The sequence below is a fragment of the Oryctolagus cuniculus genome, chromosome 1 (genome assembly GCF_051225735.1).
Source record: "Oryctolagus cuniculus isolate XC-2025 breed Fujian yellow rabbit chromosome 1, ASM5122573v1, whole genome shotgun sequence".
Taxonomy (NCBI): domain Eukaryota; kingdom Metazoa; phylum Chordata; class Mammalia; order Lagomorpha; family Leporidae; genus Oryctolagus; species Oryctolagus cuniculus.
In genome coordinates this window covers 119,209,246-119,230,681 of record NC_142867.1, presented here as the reverse complement: position 1 = coordinate 119,230,681, position 21,436 = coordinate 119,209,246, and the positions used below count along the sequence as shown (strand labels likewise).

Below are 21,436 nucleotides of genomic sequence, written 5' to 3'. Positions count from 1 at the left end.
CAGGTGATCATGAGACCTGAGCTGCCCATGATGAATTGGGTTTTCATAAAGTCATAGTACTGGGCACATAGAGTGGCAATCTGCCACTGAGGGGATATGGCCAATAAGAAACCAGGTACTTGCAGGTCAGGATGGCTTATGTGAGTTGTGTGAACCAGCAGTTCTGCAGTATTACTTATTTTCTACTATACACACATATTTACCTAGTTTGTACTTTCTAACTAATTGATTGAGTTGAGAAAGGAGAAATTGGTGTTTATTATGGATATTCTGGCAAAAACAAGAAGTAGGCTATGAATAGCAATAAAGAAGACACTTTTTTTGATGGTGACTACATTTGATCATCCATTTAGTCTAGAAAGGCCTACATTAATTTGTAGCTAGTTGCTACACTTTGCTTGATACTAAATACCTTCTTCTTCTTCTTTTTTTTTTTTTTTTTTGACAGGCAGAGTGGACAGTGAGAGAGAGACAGAGAGAAAGGTCTTCCTTTGCTGTTGGTTCACCCTCCAATGGCCACCGCGGCCGGCCCGCTGCGGCCGGCGTAGCACGCTAATCCGATGGCAGGAGCCAGGTACTTATCCTGGTCTCCCATGGCGTGCAGGGCCCAAGGACTTGGGCCATCCTCCACTGCACTCCCTGGCCACAGCAGAGAGCTGGCCTGGAAGAGGGGCAACCGGGACAGAATCCGGCGCCCCGACCGGGACTAGAACCTGGTGTGCCGGCGCCGCAAGGCGGAGGATCAGCCTAGTAAGCCGCGGTGCCAGCCTAAATACCTTCTATGATGGGTGGATTTATCCTCACTGGGTTAAAAATATACGCATTTTGGATGTGGATATCCCTGCCAATAATACTTTTGCCACCATTAGTTGTGGACTTACAGAATGCTTTATTCTCCATCAAGATATTTCACACAGCACTATTTCCAAGCATAGAACTCATTTCACTGCAAAGAAAGGCTAGCAATGTGTTCATACTGACAGAAATCACTTATTTACTATGCATCTCATTGCCAGAAGCAACTTGCTTGAAGGAATGGGGGTGTGCCCAATGAAATTTCAGATAAGCTGTGAGTTAGGAGCATGAGAAGCAGTGTATCTTCTGAATCAACAAGTGATACCTGATTCTGCTTTTCCAATAATCAGAACACAGGTTTCCAGAATCAAGATGTAGAGGCTGAAATAAAGTCTCCATTGTATGCACCGTTGATTTTTACTCATTAGGAATCCTTAACTGCCAAGATAAATTGCTTCTACTGGGAAACATTATGATGCTTCAGGTGATTTGAAAGCTGACCATCTTGGCTTCTGATGCCACAGAAACAGTAAGCATGGAGGTTGTTCTCATTGCTGAGAAAACGGATCCTGAATGTAAAGGGGTCGCAGCTTCAGAAAGAGGATCGCTATATCTGGAACACAGGAGATTCCCTGAAGTGCTGCGTAACCCTCAGTCCAAAACTAGAAGTAAATATAAGACTCTGAAATCTTGAAAAGCAAAGCCACTGAAGATTTAACCTGTAAGTAATAAAGACTTACATCACACCACATTTCCAACTGAGAGAATATAAAATGTAGATTTGATAGAAGTAAGTTATAAATGTCACTTGTAACCTCATTACCAGTTATAAAAACAATCACTGGGCCACTGTGTGTGTCTTCATCCTTTCTTCTCCATCTCTTTATTATTTTACATAAGAATTATTGTGGTGGTAACTGACAGATGTAATTGATCGGATCTGAGTATTTAACATTGTGCAGAAAGGAATATCTAGGCTACACTATGAGATGCAGATATTTGTTTAGACTGTTTCCTTATTTAGAGAAAGAGCAGGAATATTTGGTTGGAGGAGAAAAGTTGTCTCTATTATTAAACAGAGTTTGAATACAAGTAGAAGGATGTGTACAGATGTTGCATGGCCAAAGAAGGGTGGCTGCACTACTGTCTCTCAGCTTCAGGATGGTTTAGAATGCCAACATTTGCAGCCAAGTCCCCAGTAAAACTCTGCCAACAGGGAGTGCTAGAAAGAGAATGCAAGTGTGGAGGAGGAAGAGAAAAAATGTTTTTATTTCTTGTTCCTCTCAATGGTTCTTCATCCTGGCAGAGGCATTTGGTTTCAGAGCTACAGTTGGTTCTGCTTTGTGGTTCCCCTCCCCAGCTTTCCAGAACTGGTTTCCTGGTGCTTGCGCAGAGACACCAGCACCAGCTGAAAGTGTCCTTTCCCCTAGGTGTGAATTTTATCTTCTTGGGCATCCATCTTGGAGCTCTGGGATACTAGGAACAATAGGGCATCCCCCTGCTGAGATATCTTGGTCCCAGTACCAAGGGGTCTCTCCCCCAAGTTTCTAAGGTAGAATAACCCCAGCCTCTTCCCTGTGATCTCCTAGGACTACAGATTTTGGCTTTCCTGCAATTTCTTTATCTGTCAACTCAAGTTTCCCTTTGGCCTTTTCTCACCCTCAACACCTGGTTAACAATGATTCATTCTTAAAAAGATTTATTGGGCCGGTGCTGTGGCTCACTAGGCTAATCCTCCGCCTAGCTGCGCCGGCACACCAGGTTCTAGTCCCGGTCGGGGCGCTGGATTCTGTCCCGGTTGCCCCTCTTCCAGGCCAGCTCTCTGCTGTGGCCAGGGAGTGCAGTGGAGGATGGCCCAAGTCCTTGGGCCCTGCACGCCATGGGAGACCAGGACAAGTACCTGGCTCCTGCCATTGGATCAGTGTGGTGCGCCGGCCGCAGCACGCCAGCCGCGGTGGCCATTGGAGGGTGAACCAACAGCAAAGGAAGACCTTTCTCTCTGTCTCTCTCTCTCACTGTCCACTCTGCCTGTCAAAAAAAAAAAGATTTATTTATTATGTTTGAAAGTCAGATATATATATGTATATACATATATATGTGTATATAGAGAGAAAAAGAAAGAGAGAGAGAGAAGAGAGAGAAGAGAGAAGAGAGAGATCTTCCATCTGTTGGTTCACTCTCCAGATGTCTGCAATGGCCAAGGCTGGACCAGGCTGAAGTCAGGAGCCAGGAGCTTCCTCAGGGTTTCCCACATGGGTGGCAGGGGCACAAACATTTGGGCCATCTTCTCTGGCTTTCCCAGGCGATTATCAGGGAGGTGGATTGTAAATGGAGCAGCCAGAACATGAATTGGGCCCCATATGGGATGCCAGCATCACAGGCAGTAAGCTTACCTACCACACCATGACGCTGGCCCCAAGTGAAGATACCGACAGTAGGACTCTTTTGGTGTGAAGAGTGAATGAATCTGAAGATATGAATCATTTGTAGCAATGCCTCCCACATCATGATTATCAGGTAGGTGTTACCCATCATCACTAATAAAGTCTGTCCCTCCCATGAGATTAGAGATCATAATTGTTACTTCCTGGAACATAGTATGTTTGGAGTAGATGTATGTTTAAGGAATTGTGGAAGGGTTTGGAAAGGAAAGAAAGGAAAGTCCAGAAGAAATGTGGCTTTCTTTATGTTTTTATAATAGCAATTGATCATGCTTTCTAGGCTTATTCTGACAGTTCATTAGGAATCAGCCTCAACCCTTGTGGGCACAGTCATTCCTTACCCCAGGGTACCAGAATTATACACAGTGGAAAACACAAGAGTGTGTGATGTGGAGGTGGGTGTGAGAGGCATTGGGTCCTGGGGTATGTACCTCCCCACAGACACTTCTAGTGAGATGTCTTGTGGCTGGGTCTCTGCTTGCTCAGCTCCCACAGCTCTTGGCTACCTTCCTGCCATGCTTCAGGTATGGGAATCTTTGTGTTGCTGCCCATGCTCCCTTGTCTTTGGAAGCCTTCTGCAGCTGTTCCTTAACTAGGAGTTGACACCTCCCTGTGAGTTCTCCAGCAAAGTTAGGGGCAGAACAACACAGATGCTTCCTCCTCATCTTCTTCTCCAACTCCCAATTCCTAATAGATTCTCATTCTAGAAGACGGAAATCTTTCTCTCTTCATGGGCCTGGTGCAAATATTTTTATACGTCATAACCTTCTCTCATGGTGGACATAGCATTCGTGAACAAAATCCAAGATGATCTGAGCCATCTCACTTTGCCACCCCCTCCCCTGTGAGGCCAGCGCTATGTGCTTTAATTGGAGTGGGATAAGAGGAACATTTTAAAGAGAAAATAATTTTAAAAATTAAGTATCCTACTACAAAAGGATGGAGAAAAACATGGAAAAGTGGCAGGCATTCTCTTCCAAGACTGAACTATCCATTTCCTCCTTTTCCCAATGACATAGTTAAGTAGGACTAGCGCAGGTTTTGTAACAAGCTGCAAGACACAATGATCTTGCTCTTGAGATGTTTTCTAAGGTGCAAGATAAAGACCCTAGAAAAGGAGAGGACTTTTTATTTCATCTGCCTGAGGCAGAGCCATGTCTTCGTAATCGTTTTCTGAAGTGTGGTTTTTTTCTTCTTAATTAAGAGAAGTCCTTGTGACGAGACTGAGGCCTCAGTGTCACCCAGTGACTGGTTCCACAGAAGGACCAGCAACTTCTATAGGTTTTCATTGCACAAGTCGTAGCTCCTGCAACACCTGAAGCTCACCGAATAGACACTCCATTTTATGTTTTTCACATCAGCACAGTTCTTTAGGCAGCCCATGAAGGTTAACCAGAGAGCTCCATCCTCTGCAGAAAGAGGAGAAATGGATCAACAAACCTGGCCCTGAGGCTTCTGCAAGGGAACTTCTCTCCAGCCCACAGTCCTATAAAGCCAAGCTTGTACCATTCAAGTCCAATTCTTAGTCAGATGTGAAGAATTAGAACATGTTCCCAATTGGGGGGTTCTCAAAAGTAAAACAAAGACAGAGCAGTTTAAACAATTTATTGGATGTTGGGAGATAATGACAGCAGCAAGTCAGGGAACACCACAGCTGGGGTTGTTTTTAATTGAGACTCTTTACAATGGTTTAATTGAAGCTTAGGCCAAGGGACAAAGCACAAAGATGAGAAAACAGCAATCATGAGGTCTAGTCTTACCCATCAAATTCACTTAGCCAGTTGTCTATTGCTGCTGCTGAACTTTGTATCTCCGTAGTTCAGAACCACCCGTGAGGAAGGCCAAGCAGGCACAAGGACCGAGACCTGCTCGTCTCACCCCAGCAAACGGCTGTTCCCTGTTGGGCATACACCATGCCTCTCCTCTCACCCCAACTCAGTCTCCTCTATTTTCTTCAGGCTTCCCAACACATTGTGCTCTTAGCTACATACCCTGCTTCCACCTCAGTAACCATCTCCATATGTTTTTCATTACAGTATGTGTGGAACTCGGGATATCAGTCATCCCAGGCACGGCACTGCCTGTGGTAAAGCAAGGTCCCCCCTTTTCATCGCGGTCAGTACGCCCCATCCCCTTCCTCCTTTTCCCAACACACAACTTACTATCAAACATCCTGGCAACTGTGCAGGCCTCCTCTGTGGTTGCAGTACACAAGCCCCTTCCTCTAGAGCACTTTTCTCCTGGGAACTGGAGGTGACACATCCTACATTGAATAAATCTCCGAACTCAGCCAGAGAATGGAAATACAAGTGAGATATGATGACACTTCCAGGGAAGGAGTACCTCCCCTTCCAGGTTGAAACGCAGGTTGGAGGGGTTTGCCAGAGCTCCATGCAGCATGAAAGTCTGCCTCTGTTAAGATAGGTTAAGCCAAAGGAGTGACTGGAATTTATGATCTAGGAGAAGAAAGAAAAGTGGAGGCTAAAAGAAAAGAGGAATATTATTAAGACTGAGATGCTCAGACTTGATCTTCTTCACACTCACCAGAATATTGATCTTCATCAAAAATTACTTCATTTTCTGTGATGGCAAAAAGAAATAAAATAAAATAAAGCTGCAATTTTGCTTGAGATTTACTCCTGCACTGGGCCCTTGTGACCTACCCCCTCAGGGCCCCCTGCACCTACCCTTCCTGTCACCTGCTTAGGGTGTCCCTGCTCTCTTGAGCTCTTCACCTCCTTAGGGGTTCCCATACTCCCCGATCATCCCTACAGGGTGAAGCACAGGCCAGAAGGAGGAAGACAAGTGTGTCTTTCCCTCGATTTGGGCCTCATTCTTTTTATAAATGACCCTACATGACATTCTTATTCACATGTGCCGGGAATCTGACAACAAGGATCAGCATCTGAAATTCATGGAGTTGCCACACTTTGGATTTGGCCAGCTGCTGCCTGTAAAGCCATAGTTCTTTCTCTCTGCCGCTTTTCTTGCTGTTCATGACACTCACCTCTACCCTTGTCAGCATCTGCTAACGCTGTTTTAGCACTAAAATCAGCTCCCAAGCCAGCCCCATCCTGCTGAAGGAGGTTATTGAATGTTGACATTCAAGGCTCAATTCTGCATTCTTTTCTGCCCCCAACCCTCACCCAGGTCCATCATCCCTCCTCTCATCTTCCCCCTCTTATACTTCTCATCTGTTTCTACTCACCTTGGTCAACTCTGTCTGAAAACGACCCAGATAGCACTGTTGAATAAAAAAGATATACTCTGAAGACCTCATTTTCCAAACCCCACCTCACAGCTCTTGATTCCTCTAATCCACCCAATTCTTCCTGTAAATGGAGGGATAAGGGCTTAGGTGGTGTGCTGTGGATGGGAGGCACGACAAAGAGTGACTGCTCACCATCCTTCTGTAACCATGTGGTTTGAGGCTCTGTCACAAGCTCTGACCCATTCTTGGATCTGGGCACGTCCTTCCATCTGTCAGCCCTAGGGACTCACCCCTAAAGCAGCAGAGCAGGATGAGGAGTTCCGGGAGAGGGCACTTGTCCATTTTTAAGGGAGAGAAGACCAAGTCAGGGCAGGACAGCATCAATAGATACTTATATACCTGCAAGCCTGGCTCCTCAGGAAGATTGGGGGTGGGGACACTGTGGCAGTCTGTGAAAGGTGCACTCTGCTCCTGGGGAAATCAGTGATTCTGTTATTTCTCCTTTTGGCCACTTGTGGCAAAAAAGACCGGCCAGGAAGGTCCTAGACCCAGTGGATTCCAGTCCTACCTCCCTGGATATCTGATGCCAAGTTCTATGGCCACTTCACTACACCACACTGTGGAAGGACAACAGGATGAGCTAGGGCTGGATAGTAGAGATCAGAGTCATGTACACCAAAGTTCCCATTAAGGCTGAGTGAATATATGAATATAAATAACTGGGATGCAGAAGGCTGAGCACAGAACCTTGAAAGAACATTTATTACTAGAAAGTAGAAAAGAGAGGAGACATAATGGGTAGGCTCAGAGACCTTGACAGAGGATTCTCACGAGGGGTGTAAGGTTTCCCACTGTCTATCATCTTGGAAAGAAGAGACCCTGGGACAGAAGATGAAAGACAAGAAAAGCAGTGCTTCCTTTTTTTTTTTTTTTTTTTTTTTTTTGAAATTTCCTGGTGGCTGATGCTTATACTTTAGTTAGGAGACGGAAGTTTAAGATGACCTCTCCTGAGGGAGGTTAGCATATCCTCACTTGAGGTCAGGTCAGGGATAGGAGGCAGGAGGTGGCTGCATGGGCAGGGGATTGAGCCTGTGGATTTTAAGAAAAGCTGGATCATTCTAAGCTTTCTGTTCATTTCCTTCAGTTATTGCTATGCCCTAACTAAAGTGTTACCAAATTTACAACCCAGCTGTTGTCCTTGCAGAGAATTGAGGAAAGGGTCTGTGTCATGCTGAGGGCAAAGCAGATCTGGGGAGAGAAACCAGAAGGAAACAGGTTGCAACCAGGCACAGTGCAGTGTAAAGAAAGTGAGGGCGTGGTCTCAGCTAGGACCTGGCTGAAGTGATGGGACAGCAGGAGTGATGAATTGGCAAGATTCTTGTGTCAGTGATATTTTGGGGATTATTATTGCATGTTACAGCAAACTGTATTTCCACGTATGGAGGAAGAGAGGTATGCAATAGTTAACTGCTTGCCTGGGAGTACCTAATATCCTGGTGAAGCTTTGAATATTCACATTATATATGTACGTGTGGAGGCATTTGCACATGTATATTCACACTTATGGCAGCACTTATGTTTGTATTCTTATTCACTGCAGGATTTCTCCATTCCCATCCTTTCACTGGCCCAAAATTTAGCGTTTTTTTTTTATCTTGATATTCCTTTATCCTACCTTTTGAGATTCCCCCCTCCTTTCCTTCCAATAATTCCATATTTAATTCTCTGCCTAATGCAAGACTGTGGAGAACTGTCTGCTCACCTAGCTGCCCGTCTACGAGTGTACTGCACCACTTCTCCTACAGCAGAACTTTTCTCCTCCCGACTGCACTGAACCACTTGATTCCCAGCTTGTTCGAGCCCCCTTTTACTGAATTGGTTTTTAAATCTTCCCCAAGTTCCTACTCCTTGTCTCAGTAGTTCTCATACCTGCCTTTCTTACTGGCCTCACTCTGTTCCTTTCCTGAGAGCCTCCAATTCTTTTTTCTCATCTCTTAAAGGCACTCCAAAAATATTTCTTTGTATGTCATAAGTTCCAGACTCATGACTTAGAAATATTCAGGAACTCATTTTTTCCCTGTTTCTCTGAATCTATTTAGGTCTCCAAGGCCCTCCGTTCACGATGCTCACCTTTTCTAAATCAGTTCGGAAGGTGCAATTGGTGCCGAAGAGTGAGCTCTGGATTGTACCTCCACTCTGAGAATGACTAGGCACTTAGTCATGTCTGTCTGTCTCTCTCTCTCTCTGTGTGTGTGTGTGTGTGTGTGTGATTAGAAAATGTTTGGATCATAGGATAGGGCTTTTAGTTTGAATCTTCAGTAATTTCATACAGGTCAATAAGAAGAATTTTTAAGTGGCAATTTTCTGTTCATTGCTATTTATTATTATTGTAAAAAACAACACAGCTCTTACTAAGGTTATAGAAAAATCTGCTGAGAAATTGGCCCAGTCACAGCAGTTTCCATGCCAGCTTCTGCAACTCTGAGCACAATGAGAAGAAACTATCTCGGGAACTGTGGATATATTGAACAATCCTGACTTTCCCAGAAAACCCCAGGGGTGGCAATTCTCCCGGGAGGAAAGCACACACAGTTAAGACTCCCTAGAGACTCTTGTTTTGTGTTCTTTCTCAGATCTGCATATGTTATCTGGACACTTCCTCTGTCCTTCTCCGCAGAGATGAGCTGTTCACCTGTCTGAAGGAAACAGGCTGTTCTCATGACCATTCCTCTGGACCCTAGCAGAGAAGAAACTGTTCTTCCCCTCCTGGGCCATTAATGTTAGTTCTGCAGGTACTAGGAAGACTCCAGTAGCCTAAGGCCATTGGCACATATTGGAATAGCAACTGTCCTTCTCCACCTTGTTTAGCCTCTTCCTCACCAGGGGATCTGCTCATGTTGAGAATCTTTCCTCAAGCCCTGGCATCCCCTCCAGCCTATTACCCTATTCAGACATATCATTATGTGAAAACATCTCAACCACCAAGGAAACAGCATTTAATTATGTCTCTGTGCCATTCTTTGGGAAGAAAGTCAACTTTGGGCCGGCGCCGCGGCTCAATAGGCTAATCCTCTGCCTGCGGTGCCGGCACACCTGGTTCTAGTCCCAGTCGGGGCACCGGATTCTGTCCTGGTTGCCCCTCTTCCAGGCCAGCTCTCTGCTGTGGCCAGGGAGTGCAGTGGAGGATGGCCCAAGTCCTTGGGCCCTGCACCCCATGGGAGACCAGGAGAAGACCAGGAGAAGACCAGGAGAAGCACCTGGCTCCTGGCTTCGGATCGGCACGACGCACTAGCCACAGCGAGCTGGTCACAGCGGCCATTGGAGGGTGAACCAACGGAAATGGAACACCTTTCTTCCTATCTCTCTCTCTCTCACTGTCCACTTTGCCTGTCAAAAAAAAAAAAAGTAAAGTGGAGTTTAACTTCTAAACATGATGATCAAATGGCCCTCTCTGGAAAGAAGGTAGCTGTTTTCCATAGAATAGGGATTGCACGAACCTGGTAATATTTGAAAACTCCTTGTCAGATTCTTTGTTTGAAGTAATTGTAGGACAACCCTGAAATAAAAATTACAAATCCAGATATGGAATGTAGTGGCTTATTCCATGGCAAGGTATAAATGGAAAAAGGCTTCAGAACATACAGTGGACAGTGAAAATATGGGAAGGAGAGAAAGACAGTTGGGTCCCTGGGTCATTGTGGAAAGGCCTATGGATCCTGGGAAGTCTCTCCAGGTAGAGAATTGCTCTCACCTGCTTTCTTCCTGTGTATTTAGCCCCACTCAGTTTGCACCTGATACTTTAACAATGAAGAATCTTTCTCAGTTGGAAGAGGAAGCCCTATTCTTGCTATAAGTTTCATTCAAGAACCTCTCCTCTAATGAAGTTGCTTTTGTGTATGCCCACAGCATATCCACGAGCTATGATATGAATATAGACAGCATTAACTTTGACTCCTACTGCTCCCTCATTCTGCATTCAACCAGTTACAGAGACCAGTCTGTCCTGCCCTCATTGTATCACTAGTCTCATTCTGTCCATTTCCACTCTTACTTTTTATTGTATCCTCCATGTTGCTCACTATTATTCAGTAATTAAATCCATTGAAATGGAGTCTTTTAAGCCCTGGGTTTGGGCAGGGGAGGAAATAGAGATGAAATCTGCTTCTGTTCCCCTGAGTTCAGGAAAGAGGGATGAGAAGTTGGAGCAGCTTAGAAGAAAAAAAGGAAGAAAGCTCTGGAAACTGAGAAAACTAGTCAAGTGTGGGAACTTGGCAAAATGCTCACAGGAAGGAATAAAATGAGGCAACTGAAGAAAGAAGATTTTGTATAACTAAATCCAAAAAGAGGTCCCAAGGAAAATGTGTCCCAGGCTGGCGCCGCAGCTCACTAGGCTAATCCTCCGCCTTGCGGCACTGGCACACCGGGTTCTAGTCCTGGTCGGGGCGCCAGATTCTGTCCCAGTTGCCCCTCTTCCAGGCCAGCTCTCTGCTGTGGCCCGGGAGTGCAGTGGAGGATGGCCCAAGTGCTTGGGCCCTGCACCCCATGGGAGACCAGGAGAAGCAGCTGGCTCCTGCCTTCGGATCAGCGCGGTGCGCCAGCCGCAGTGCGCTGGCCGCGGCAGCCATTGGAGGGTGAACCAACAGTAAAGGAAGACCTTTCTCTCTGTCTCTCTCACTGTCCACTCTGCCTATCAAAAAGAAAGAAAGAAAGAAAGAAAGAAAGAAAGAAAGAAAGAAAGAAAGAAAGAAAGAAATAAAGAAAGAAAGAAAGAAAGAAAGAAAGAAAGAAAATGTGTCCCTTGGTCATTTCCTAAAATGCAAGAGGAAGTCAGAAAAAATCTTTGTTCTTGAGAAGGGGCAAGAATGCAGAAGGTCTTCCTGGGGGTGGGGAGGGGTCATGAAACTCCAGACTGGGTGGGAGGTGGGTTCTGGAGACAGCAGCTTGGTGTCATGCAACCCTGATAGTCCTGGGACTATCCTTCCAGGAACAGCCTGAAATCCAGGCCATAGGGTCATGGATACAGAACATCTTAGGATCATGACCCAAGGTAGTTTTGGATCATTGAAGCTCAAAGGGACAGTAGCTAAGAGGTGAAAATCTCAATCAGGTGAGAAAGGGAACCAAGGCACACTCAAACAATGTAGTGTTAGAACTCCTGGCAGCTTTCAGAGGTAGGTACAGAAGAAGGAAGACAGAACATTTAGAAAATATAAATACACTCAAGAAAAAATCCTCAGCTCTTAGTTTCTTTTTTTTTCTTATAGTTTCAAAGACTTAAATATGTGCCAATAGACACATGAAAAAATGTTCAAGATCACTAGCAATCAGGGAAATGCAAATCAAAACCACAATGAGGTTTCACCTCACCCTGGTTAGAATAGCTCACATTCAGAAATCTACCAACAACAGATGCTGGCGAGGATGTGGGGAAAAAGGGACACTAACCCACTGTTGGTGGGAATGCAAACTGGTCAAGCCACTATGGAAGTCAGTCTGGAGATTCCTCAGAAACCTGAATATAACCCTACCATTCAACCCAGCCATCCCACTCCTCGGAATTTACCCAAAGGAAATTAAATTGGCAAACAAAAAAGCTGACTGCACCTTAGTGTTTTCAGCTCAATTCACAATAGCTAAGACCTGGAATCAACCTAAATGCCCATCAACAGTAGACTGGATAAAGAAATTATGGGACATGTACTCTATAGAATACTATACAGCAGTAAAAAAAAAAAAAAAAAATGAAATCAGGTCATTTGCAACAAAATGGAGGAATCTGGAAAACATTATGCTGAGTGAAATAAGCCAGTCCCAAAGGGACAAATATCATATGTTCTCCCTGATGGGTGACAACTAACTGAGCACCAAAGGGGAAACCTGTTGAAGTGAAATGGACACTATGAGAAACAGTGACTTGATCAGCCCTTGTCCTGACTGTTGATGTACAGTGTAATACTTTATCCCTTTTAGTACTTTTTTTTTTGTTCTAGTACTATGGATTGAACTCTGTAATTAACACACAATTATTCTTAGGTGTTTAAATTTTAACTGAAAAGCAATCCCTGTTAAATATAAGAGTGGGAATAAGAGAGGGAGGAGATGTACAATTTGGGACATGCTCAATCGGACTTGCCCCAAATGGTGGAGTTAGAAACATGCCAGGGGATTCCAATACAATTCCATCAAAGTGGCATGTACCAATGCCATCTCACTAGTCTAAGTGATAAATTTCAGTTCACAATTGATCACACTGATAGGTCTAAGAGTCAAAGGGATCACACAAACAAGACTAGTGTCTGCTGATACTAATTGATAGAATCAAAAAGGGAGAGAATGAACCAACATGGGAAGTAGGATACACAGCAGACTCATAGAATGGCAGATGTCCTAAACAGCACTCTGGCCTCAGAATCAGCCTTTAAGGCACTCAGATATGGCTGAAGAGTCCATGAGAGTATTTCAGGCATGGAAAGCCAAGACACTCTGGGAAAAAAAAAAAGAAGACCTAAATGAAAGATCTCTGTGAGTGAGATCCCAGTGGAAAGAATGGGCCATCAAAGGAGGAGGTACCTTTCTCTGAAGGGAGGAGAGAACTTCCACTTTGACTATGACCCTGTCGGAATAAGATCGAAGTCGGCGAACTCAAAAGGCTTCCATAGCCTTGGCATCTCATGACTAGAGCCTAGGGAGATTACTGATGCCATAAACAAGAGTGTCAAATTGTTAAGTCAACAACAGGAGTCACTGTGTACTTACTTCTCATGTGGGATCTGTCCTCAATGTGTTGTCCAATGTGAAGTAATGCTATAACTAGTACTGAAACAGTATTTTACACTTTGTGTTTACATGGGTGCAAACTGATGAAATCTTCACTTAATATATACTAAATCAATCTTCTGTATATAAAGATAATTCAAAAATGAATCTTGATGTGAAGGGAATGGGAGAGGGAGCGGGAGATGAGAGGGGTGCAAGTGGGAGGGAAATTATGGGGGGGAGGAAGCCTTTGTAATCCATAAACTGTACTTTGGAAATTTATATTTACTAAATAAAAGTTAAAAAAAAACACAAAAAAATTTAAAAAAAAACTAATGAGTATATTCTTCTTTATTTTTTCCAGAGTTTAGGACTTTTGATTCATCTTGAAGTCACTGAAACAAAACTCCTGATAAAACAGTCTGTTTTCCTTTACAAGCCCCCAATGGGAACAAAAACTACTTGTAGGAAAAAAAAGGTTTTGTACATGGGATGAAACACCACAAATTGTTAGCTCTATCACACATCTGTTCAAAAAGTTTATGTGAATATCCAGTCAAAACCAATAGAGTATCACCCTTGAAATGTTATCTCTGTGGATTTCCAGGTAGTCCACGAGACTGCACACTGGCTTGGCTTGTTCTCAGAAAGCTCAATCATTGACCAGGTGGCAGAGTAAACACCCCAGAGTCTTTTCTTTCAAATAGAAGAGGGAAAGATAGGGACAGAAGAAACTATTCAAATTTGGCCTTCTTTACTTGGGGCTTGTGGTCCCCGCCTCTTTTTCTGCCTCCTTGGAACCCTCCTCATCCTCCAAAACTTCATGGCCTCTGCCACTGAATCTGCCATGGCCTCCTCTGCCACCACCTCGGTCTCCAAAGCCACCTCTGCCTCCACCACAGCCCCTGAAGCCACACCTTCACCCTTATGCTTGGCCCAGTCCAAGGTAATTTTGTTGCCATCAATTTCCCCATCTTCCATGGCCTCTTTGGCAGCTCTGGTGTCTTCCTCACTATTGAAGTCTACAAACCCAAACCCTTTGAGGGATCCAGCTTCCCAGGGGGCCACACGCCCAGTCTTGTCAAGCAAGGTCATGCCTGGTTAGTACTTGGATGGAAATGTGTTATTCTCAGATGTCTTATCCTATGATTGGCTCTATGTTTGCAGCAATGTAATATAGCTATATCTTGGGTTCCTTGTCCTGGACCTATTTTTGAATGATAGCAGAATTTGTAGTCTCCAATTCCATTCCCCATCAGACACACCAAAACTCCAAGGTGAGTAACCTCCTCAACTTCATCAACCCAACGCTATATCACATGGCTGAATTAGGGAATTTAACATACACTTGTATGCCCGTGAGGTAAGGCTATCTTGTCTTTCCTTGATCATAGCGTCACCTCTCCCCTATACAAATTTCTTGGTGAAAGTTGTGGGCTGGCTGTGGAATACAGAAAAGAAGCAAAACACCCACTCTCCCAGAGGCAGAGCCTCTCATTGTGAATGAACTGTACCTTTTATAGCCCAGGACATAATTCACAGAGCAGGAGATTAGGGAGAAACCACACTTTCCTCCCCATCCCACATCCTTTCCAGGGTAGATTTGCTGAGTTCTTCTTGGCTTCTTAATTGCCTGCATCATCATTCTTCTCCTCTCTTGCTTTCTCCAACACAAATGAACCGGCTCCTGCTCCTCTTGCTCCCAGGAGCCCTCTTGACTTTGTGCCAAACTCCTGTTGAGGGTAAGTTCCATGTCACGGAGGCAAAGGGAGCAGGGTGATTGGACCAGGGAATAACTTTCTGAAAGTCTTGATCAGGAGAGGAAGGAGATAAAAGCTCAGTGTTTGTTGTGTCTATGTTTTTGAACCTCTGGCTGGCACAAATTTCCTTCTCCAGGATGGAAGCTCTTCCAGAGAACCTGCTTTTTTCCACCAGTACCTCCTCTAAACCCCAACTCTAGGAAAGGGGTTGGAAGGGAGGCTTGATGGAAGTGGGTTATAAAGACTCATTTTGCGTCCATAGATAGGCAAAACAGAATATTAGCACCATTTATCGTTAGTGTGCCCAGTGACTCAAGTGTCTTGGTAAGTGACTCAGAAGGGAGAACCTTTACCTTTTTTCTACTTGATCCTGGGTCCTCTCTGTCATCTAACCTTTCCCACTAGTATTGGAATGTCTATCTCAGTTTCCCTTTAGAAACCATAGCTAGAGGCTCAGGCTGTAAAGAGGAAGGGGAGAATGCTTCCTGGCAGTGCCATGACTCCTCAAGTAAGATTTTGTGACAGACCTGGCCTCTTTGGGGCAAGATACACCTGAAAGGGAGGATCCCCAGAAGTTCCCAGCTAGACATCTGCACCAGTGTCTCCATCCCTCCCCTAGTGACATCTCTTGGTCTCACCCTGTGATTCTAACATTAGATTCAGATCCTGTAAGGAAATATCCTGTTTGTACATCCTGTGATGAATATTCTGCCAATACCTGCAGAAAGAATCCTGGTGTGTGTATGTCCAAACCTCCTGCCTTTGCATGCCAGGCCAAAGACATATATATTCAACATTTCACTGGAGGTGAGGTGGGGCAGGACTAAGAGGAGGGATGAGAGATTGGCATTTATGACTTGGCTTGGGAAGATACGAACATTTGATCTGGTATCAGAATTTTCTAGTCCCACTAGCCATGGTATTAATTCAGCCGATGATCTTGGACATGTTACTTCCCTTCTCTGAGTTCAAAATTCTCATCTGTATAGTCATTGAGTTTTAATAGGCACCCTCCAAGCCTCCAAATTCACATCCGTCTGATATCCAGTGACTTAATCCATAATAGAGTGGGGCTGCTCAGTTCCTTTGTTTTAAAATGAGTGTCTTGGGGAAGTGGTAAATTGCCCTGGGAGGAGATTGCTCTGTGGTGAAAGGGTCTTCAGGGCTCGGGCTCTACCTAGGGGAATGGGAGAGAGGGGAATTGCTTACTTAGCCACCTTCCCTGTCACATCCAAAGTCTAACATAGGGCCTCTCTGTTTTTCTCCTTTCATATTCAGAATACGTGTACCAATATTCCATCCTGAGATGTCCCAAAAGATGTGTGGAATTTGTGCAGATCACCAAATGGTCCAAAACAATATTTTCCTGTTGTAACGAAAGCTACTGCAACAGTCTGTTGGTTAAAAAGACATGTTCCCCATCCAATCCTCCAGACGGGAGAATTTTGGCTTAACCAACCAATTCTGATCCACAGGTCTAACATTCAGTTGGGCTGTTCCAGTTTGATTTCAAATCTCAAACCCAAGTGGCAGTGGGAAGGGGGGGGGGGAGCAGGCTGTGCTGGGACATAGGTAAGGGGTTAAGAGGTTCAGAATAACAACTCTAAGGAGTAGCATAACTATTCAGGGAAACTCATGGACTGTTCATAGAGCATGCAGAACCTGGGTGAGATAAGAAGGAAGAGACACAAGGCAGAGAATGGTCTGGCAAAAAGTCCTTGTGTTATTTCACTCCTCAAATGTCTAGTATCCTAAATACTGTTAGTCTCTTGCCCTGCTAGGCCTGGATGGATCCTGGAAACCATGTGTCTGGACTAGGAGGTCCTTGCTGTCCCCTGGGGGATCATCATCTCTTGAAGCTGGTTGGGATGGAAGGTGTGATGAGGACAGTGGGAAAGAAAAAATTCTTGTCATTGTAGGACTTTAAAGTATTAAAGAACACAAATTGATACTTCGTGAGTCTGAATCTTGGGCAACTTAATTAGCTTTTTTTCATACCATATAGGGGTTGAGTTTGTGTCTATTAGAATCATGTTCATCAGAATGTGTTTGCTGTTTTTCATCAATTGTGTACCAAATACCTGGCTGGCCACTTTTCACTTCATCTCATAAGCCATCCAATGCAATGAAGAGATTATTACCTCCATTTTCAGAGGAAGAAACTGTGAGTAGGGGAGATTGAGAGACTTCAGTGAGTGTGCTGATCATGTAAGTGGCAAAGTTGGAATGCAGGTGCAGAGGAATCTCCCTCTACTCGCTCTGCTCGACATCCTCATGCTGATTTAGAAGTGAGTGCTGGCTGAGACACAAGTCCAATTGACTAGAGAAATGTGTTTCTACTTGGTACCAGGGCAGATCCAGAGGCTCTATTCATAAGCACTCACTTGGAAAAGAGACTGTTAGGATCAGCCCAATGTTTTGTTTTTTCAGCCCAACACTGAGTTCAAATATTTAGTTCTGTGCTCACTTGGTGCCCTATTCCCCAGGGGCTGGAATCTTCTCCTTGCTGTCTTCTCAAGGTTGATGAATGCAGTTCAAAACGCTGATGCTAAGCTGGCTTGCAACTGAGTCTCACAGTCACAGAACTCTGTAGTGTCTTGAAGACATGCATAAGCCCTTGTGAGGTTTGGGTGATTTAGGCCAAAACATGAGTCCATCTTACCAGGCCTGGCACAATTTGAGGAACTCTGTCTATGAGTACTGGCCTGGATATAAGGGTCTCTAGGCTGTATGTGCTTCAGGATCTCACCATAACAGAACTGACACTGAGCTTCAAGGCAAAGCCCTGTTCTCACTGTCCTACTCACTCCCCTGCAGTTGAGATATTACTTGCTATTTGCCCAAAGTTGAAGGAGGGGTGGTGGAAGCAGTCCCTTGACTGCCCAAGTTGGGTCTCAGAGTAACCAGGCCCTGCACAGTCTTGGGTATGCATGCCAGGCCTGCATAAGGCTGATGAGGATACAGGCTGAAATGAGACCATCATTCAGGAGCAGATCTTTGATACCATGGCAAATCTAGAGGCTCCATTTGCAAGTACTGGTCTAGAAATATAGGCCTTTGGACTTTACCTAATGCTGCACCTCACTGCACTGAGCTTCAAGGCAGTCCTAAACTCAATTTCCTACCTTAGTTGCCAGCGGCTGGAGTGTCGCTCTAGCTGTCTGCCAGAGGTAAGAGTGGTAGAAGTGGTTCCTTGGTCACTGTCAGTCTACAGAGACTGCTTGGGGAGGGGCTTTGGGGCCCGTCTGGTAATGGGTTTCACTGTAGCAGCCCTGGTAGTGAAATTCCTTACTCAACTAGGAAGCTAATCCTAAAATTCATATGGCAACACAGAATGAATGGCCAAAGCAATCTTGAAGAAGATGATGAAACCTGGGAGCATCATAATACCAGGTTTCAAGACATACTACAGACTGCATCCCAAACAGCACGATACTGGAATGAAAATAGACATGTAGACCAAAAGAACAAATTCGAAATCCCAGAAATGAACAGTCCACAGATCTTGGACAAAGTCACAAAAAGTATACACTAGAGAAAGGACAATCTCATCAACAAATGGTGCTGGGAGAACCGACTATCCATCTGCAGAAGGCTGATTTTTGAATGCCCCTCCCCCAAAATAAAATTAAAATGGATCCCAAACAGAGTTTAAGTCCTGAAACTATGAAACTGCTAGAGGAATACATAGGGAAACATTACAGGGAAAAAGATGCCAGTTTAGGTAATAATTTTTTGGAAATGAACCCAAAAGCACAGACAAAAGTAAAAGTAGACCAACAGAATTAGATCAAAGTAGAAAGCTTCTACACAGCAAAGGAAACAGAGTGAACAAACAGCTGACAGAATAGGAGAAAATACTTCCAAACTGTTCATCCGACAGAGGATTTATACCCAGTACATATAAGGAACTAAAGAATTTCAGCAACAAATAACAAAACAGTGTGGTTAACAATGGGAAAAGGATAAAATAGACATCTTTCAAAAGAAAAATACAAATGGTCTCCAAATATATGAAAAAAATCACAATATCATTAGTTCTCAGGGAAATGCAAGAGCAAACCACAACCAGTTAGAGTGGCTATTATCAACATACAAAAATATCAAATGCTGATGTAAATTAGTGCAATCTTCATGAAGGAAAGTATGGATGCTACTCTAAAAACTATCAATAGATTTACCATATGATCACACTATCCCACTTCTGGATATATCTAAAGAAAATGAAATCAACTTGTAGAGACACCTGCACTCCTATGTTTATTGCTGCATTATTTGCAACACGTGAGAAGTGGAATAAACCTAGCTGTTCTTTGACAGCTGACTGGATAAAGAAAAATATGATGTGCACACCCACAAAGTATTTTTCAGCCATAAAAATGATGATAACCTGTCATTTTCAGCCAAATTAATGGAATTCATTATATTAGGTGAAATATCCAGACACAGAAAGACAAATACAACATGTTCTCTATCATATGCAGAAGTTTTTCTAAGAATCAATTTGAACTTAATTTAGTGATCAGTGAAGGCTGAGAATGGTGGAAGAAGGGGAATAAAGGGAGCTGGGTAATGATTATTGAAACCAGAAATAAATTGTTCTAGAGTTCCATGGCTGAGTAGGGTAACCACAGTTCACAATGATGTGCTATACACTGTATGGCTCCAGAAATGGGGAAAGAATCAGGAAATAAAAACATTAATTATGCTAATTGTCTGCTTTGATTGGTTTATGCTGTATGCCTATGCCGAACTTAAACCCTGTGCCCCATGATGATGTACAAGTTTAATATGTTAACCAACAATTAAAGGAAATAAATTACACAAAAAGGAATTATTTTTTGCTATTAGGGGTGGGCAAGTGTTCCGGTACAGTCTGTTAATGTTTCTCATATGAGTGGTCAGGTTAGAATGTGCCAGAAGAGCTGAGGAAAAAGACTGGCTTCCAGCTTGTCTCACACAGCATTCTGGAGATTTTTTGGTTCAACGTTGCTGTGAAAAGTCTCTTTGAAGTCACTCAAACATCATTATTTTAACAAAGCAAGCTAGAGTTAGGATAGACATAAGTCCCTAAATCTTGCTGTAGGCCTAAAAGTAGAAATAAATTTAAAAAAAGATTCCAGAAATGTCAGCTATAAGATGTAGATGTCGTTCAACAAAAGGGGACTGTTCAAGGTACCTCCCAGCTGACAAGTCTCCTGGTCTCTACGTTCTGTTGGGGAGTTAGTTCTTCACTGAAATATTTTCTTCCATCTGCTCTTCTCAGTGTTCTGCTGACCAATTCCTCTCTAAGACCACCTCTCCTCCGCCCCTCCCTCCCCATTATTTGTACTGGGAGGTGTTAGGTGGAAGACCACCTCTCCTCCGCCCCTCTCCCCCCATTATTTGTACTGGGAGGTGTTAGGTGGCAAAGCTTTTTTTTATATATAATGATTTGCCTTCATAAGAAACTACCATGAAAAGCTCTCTGCTGGGGTCTTCCTCTCTTGGAGCCCTCTCCTGACACTGTGGCAGAAGGTTTCTGACTTCAATAAATCTGTCCTGTCCATGTCGAAATTTTTTTTATGTGGGACAAGAACCAATGTTGCCTCCTTCATTGCCGTTGGTGCTATGACTGGGATATAACTCAAATGTGACTTGGACCCAGTTCAAATTTGACTCCAGCCAGCATTGGAGCACCCTGCTGGGTAGGTGAGCATGCAGACTGCTCTTGCTTGTTTTTTGGAGGGTCTCATTCTCCTTCACAGTGACTATCTCACTCTCTCTAAAACACTCGGTCCCTGTCAGCCAGTTAAAAGTGGTTGATGTAGCTTCTGGTCTTAGGACTCGGGTCAGGCTTGCTGGTAGGTTGGAGCAACCCCCTGGAGCTGAGACTCTCTTCTAACCTCCCTCTCCTGTGGATGGGCCCTTCTGAAGGAACTGGGAAAAGACTCTGAGATGACTGAGGAATTCTGCCAGGGCACATACCCTGGTGTTTTCCGAAAATCTCTTGGTTAGACTCCAGTCCCAGACAAGCCCATATGGGTGTTTGGCTGTGAAGTGTACTTGCTGCCGGGAACAGTACTATTGGCACTGTGCACAGTTAGGAGTGAGGTCATGGGCTCCATACCCAAAAGCCCCAATGACTTCACACGTTAACCCGGGCTTGAGTGCTCATTGCCTACTCTTTTGGAGTCTCCGCAAAATTAGAGGCTCCACACTTCGCACTTTTCACCTCAGCTCTGGGAATGTTGATTCTGTCTGATTTAGTTTCCTTTCACATGGATCAAACTGTTGAATGAGACTGGGAGAAGGTCTTGGAGTCACTGTGAAATTCAGGCCAGGGCAACACTCTGGTGTTTTTCAAAAGCTTCTTGACTGAAAATCAGGCTCCAACAGTCCATGAGGGTGTTGAGCTTAAAACTGCATTCTGGGGCTGGCGCCGCAGCTCAGTAGGCTAATCCTCCGCCTTGCGGCACCAGCACACCGGGTTC

At 44.2% G+C, this 21,436-nt stretch overlaps 2 protein-coding genes across 2 annotated transcripts; one reads left to right on the top strand and one right to left on the bottom strand.

Annotated features, from left to right (window-relative positions):
* Positions 1-4,492: 4,492 nt before the first annotated feature.
* Positions 4,493-6,789, bottom strand: LOC103348984 (prostate and testis expressed protein 1). Its single transcript, XM_089306338.1, has 4 exons — positions 6,738-6,789; positions 5,781-5,816; positions 5,399-5,521; positions 4,493-4,645 (listed from the first exon to the last, which is right to left on the bottom strand). The coding sequence occupies exons 1-4, from the start codon at positions 6,787-6,789 to the stop codon at positions 4,512-4,514; spliced, it is 345 nt and encodes a 114-aa protein (XP_089162464.1). The 3' UTR covers positions 4,493-4,511.
* A 7,975-nt stretch (positions 6,790-14,764) lies between these two features.
* Positions 14,765-19,776, top strand: LOC149128590 (uncharacterized). Its single transcript, XM_089304346.1, has 3 exons — positions 14,765-14,945; positions 15,621-15,770; positions 16,242-19,776. The coding sequence occupies exons 1-3, from the start codon at positions 14,879-14,881 to the stop codon at positions 16,415-16,417; spliced, it is 393 nt and encodes a 130-aa protein (XP_089160472.1). The 5' UTR covers positions 14,765-14,878; the 3' UTR covers positions 16,418-19,776.
* Positions 19,777-21,436: the final 1,660 nt, after the last annotated feature.

What these genes read in the sequence shown, in the direction of transcription:
- LOC103348984 (XM_089306338.1), bottom strand. Translation starts at nt 6,789, where the DNA reads ATGGACAAGTGCCCTCTCCCGGAACTCCTCATCCTGCTCTGCTGCTTT. An exon ending in CCTGCTCTGCTGCTTTAGGG is followed by an intron (nt 5,817 to 6,737) that starts GTGAGTCCCTAG and finishes TTGCCATCACAG; the next exon opens with AAAATGAAGTAATTTTTGAT. An exon ending in AGTTGCCAGGATGTTTGATA is followed by an intron (nt 4,646 to 5,398) that starts GTAAGTTGTGTG and finishes CTCTTTCTGCAG; the next exon opens with AGGATGGAGCTCTCTGGTTA.
- LOC149128590 (XM_089304346.1), top strand. Translation starts at nt 14,879, where the DNA reads ATGAACCGGCTCCTGCTCCTCTTGCTCCCAGGAGCCCTCTTGACTTTG. An exon ending in GTGCCAAACTCCTGTTGAGG is followed by an intron (nt 14,946 to 15,620) that starts GTAAGTTCCATG and finishes TTCTAACATTAG; the next exon opens with ATTCAGATCCTGTAAGGAAA. An exon ending in TATTCAACATTTCACTGGAG is followed by an intron (nt 15,771 to 16,241) that starts GTGAGGTGGGGC and finishes TTTCATATTCAG; the next exon opens with AATACGTGTACCAATATTCC.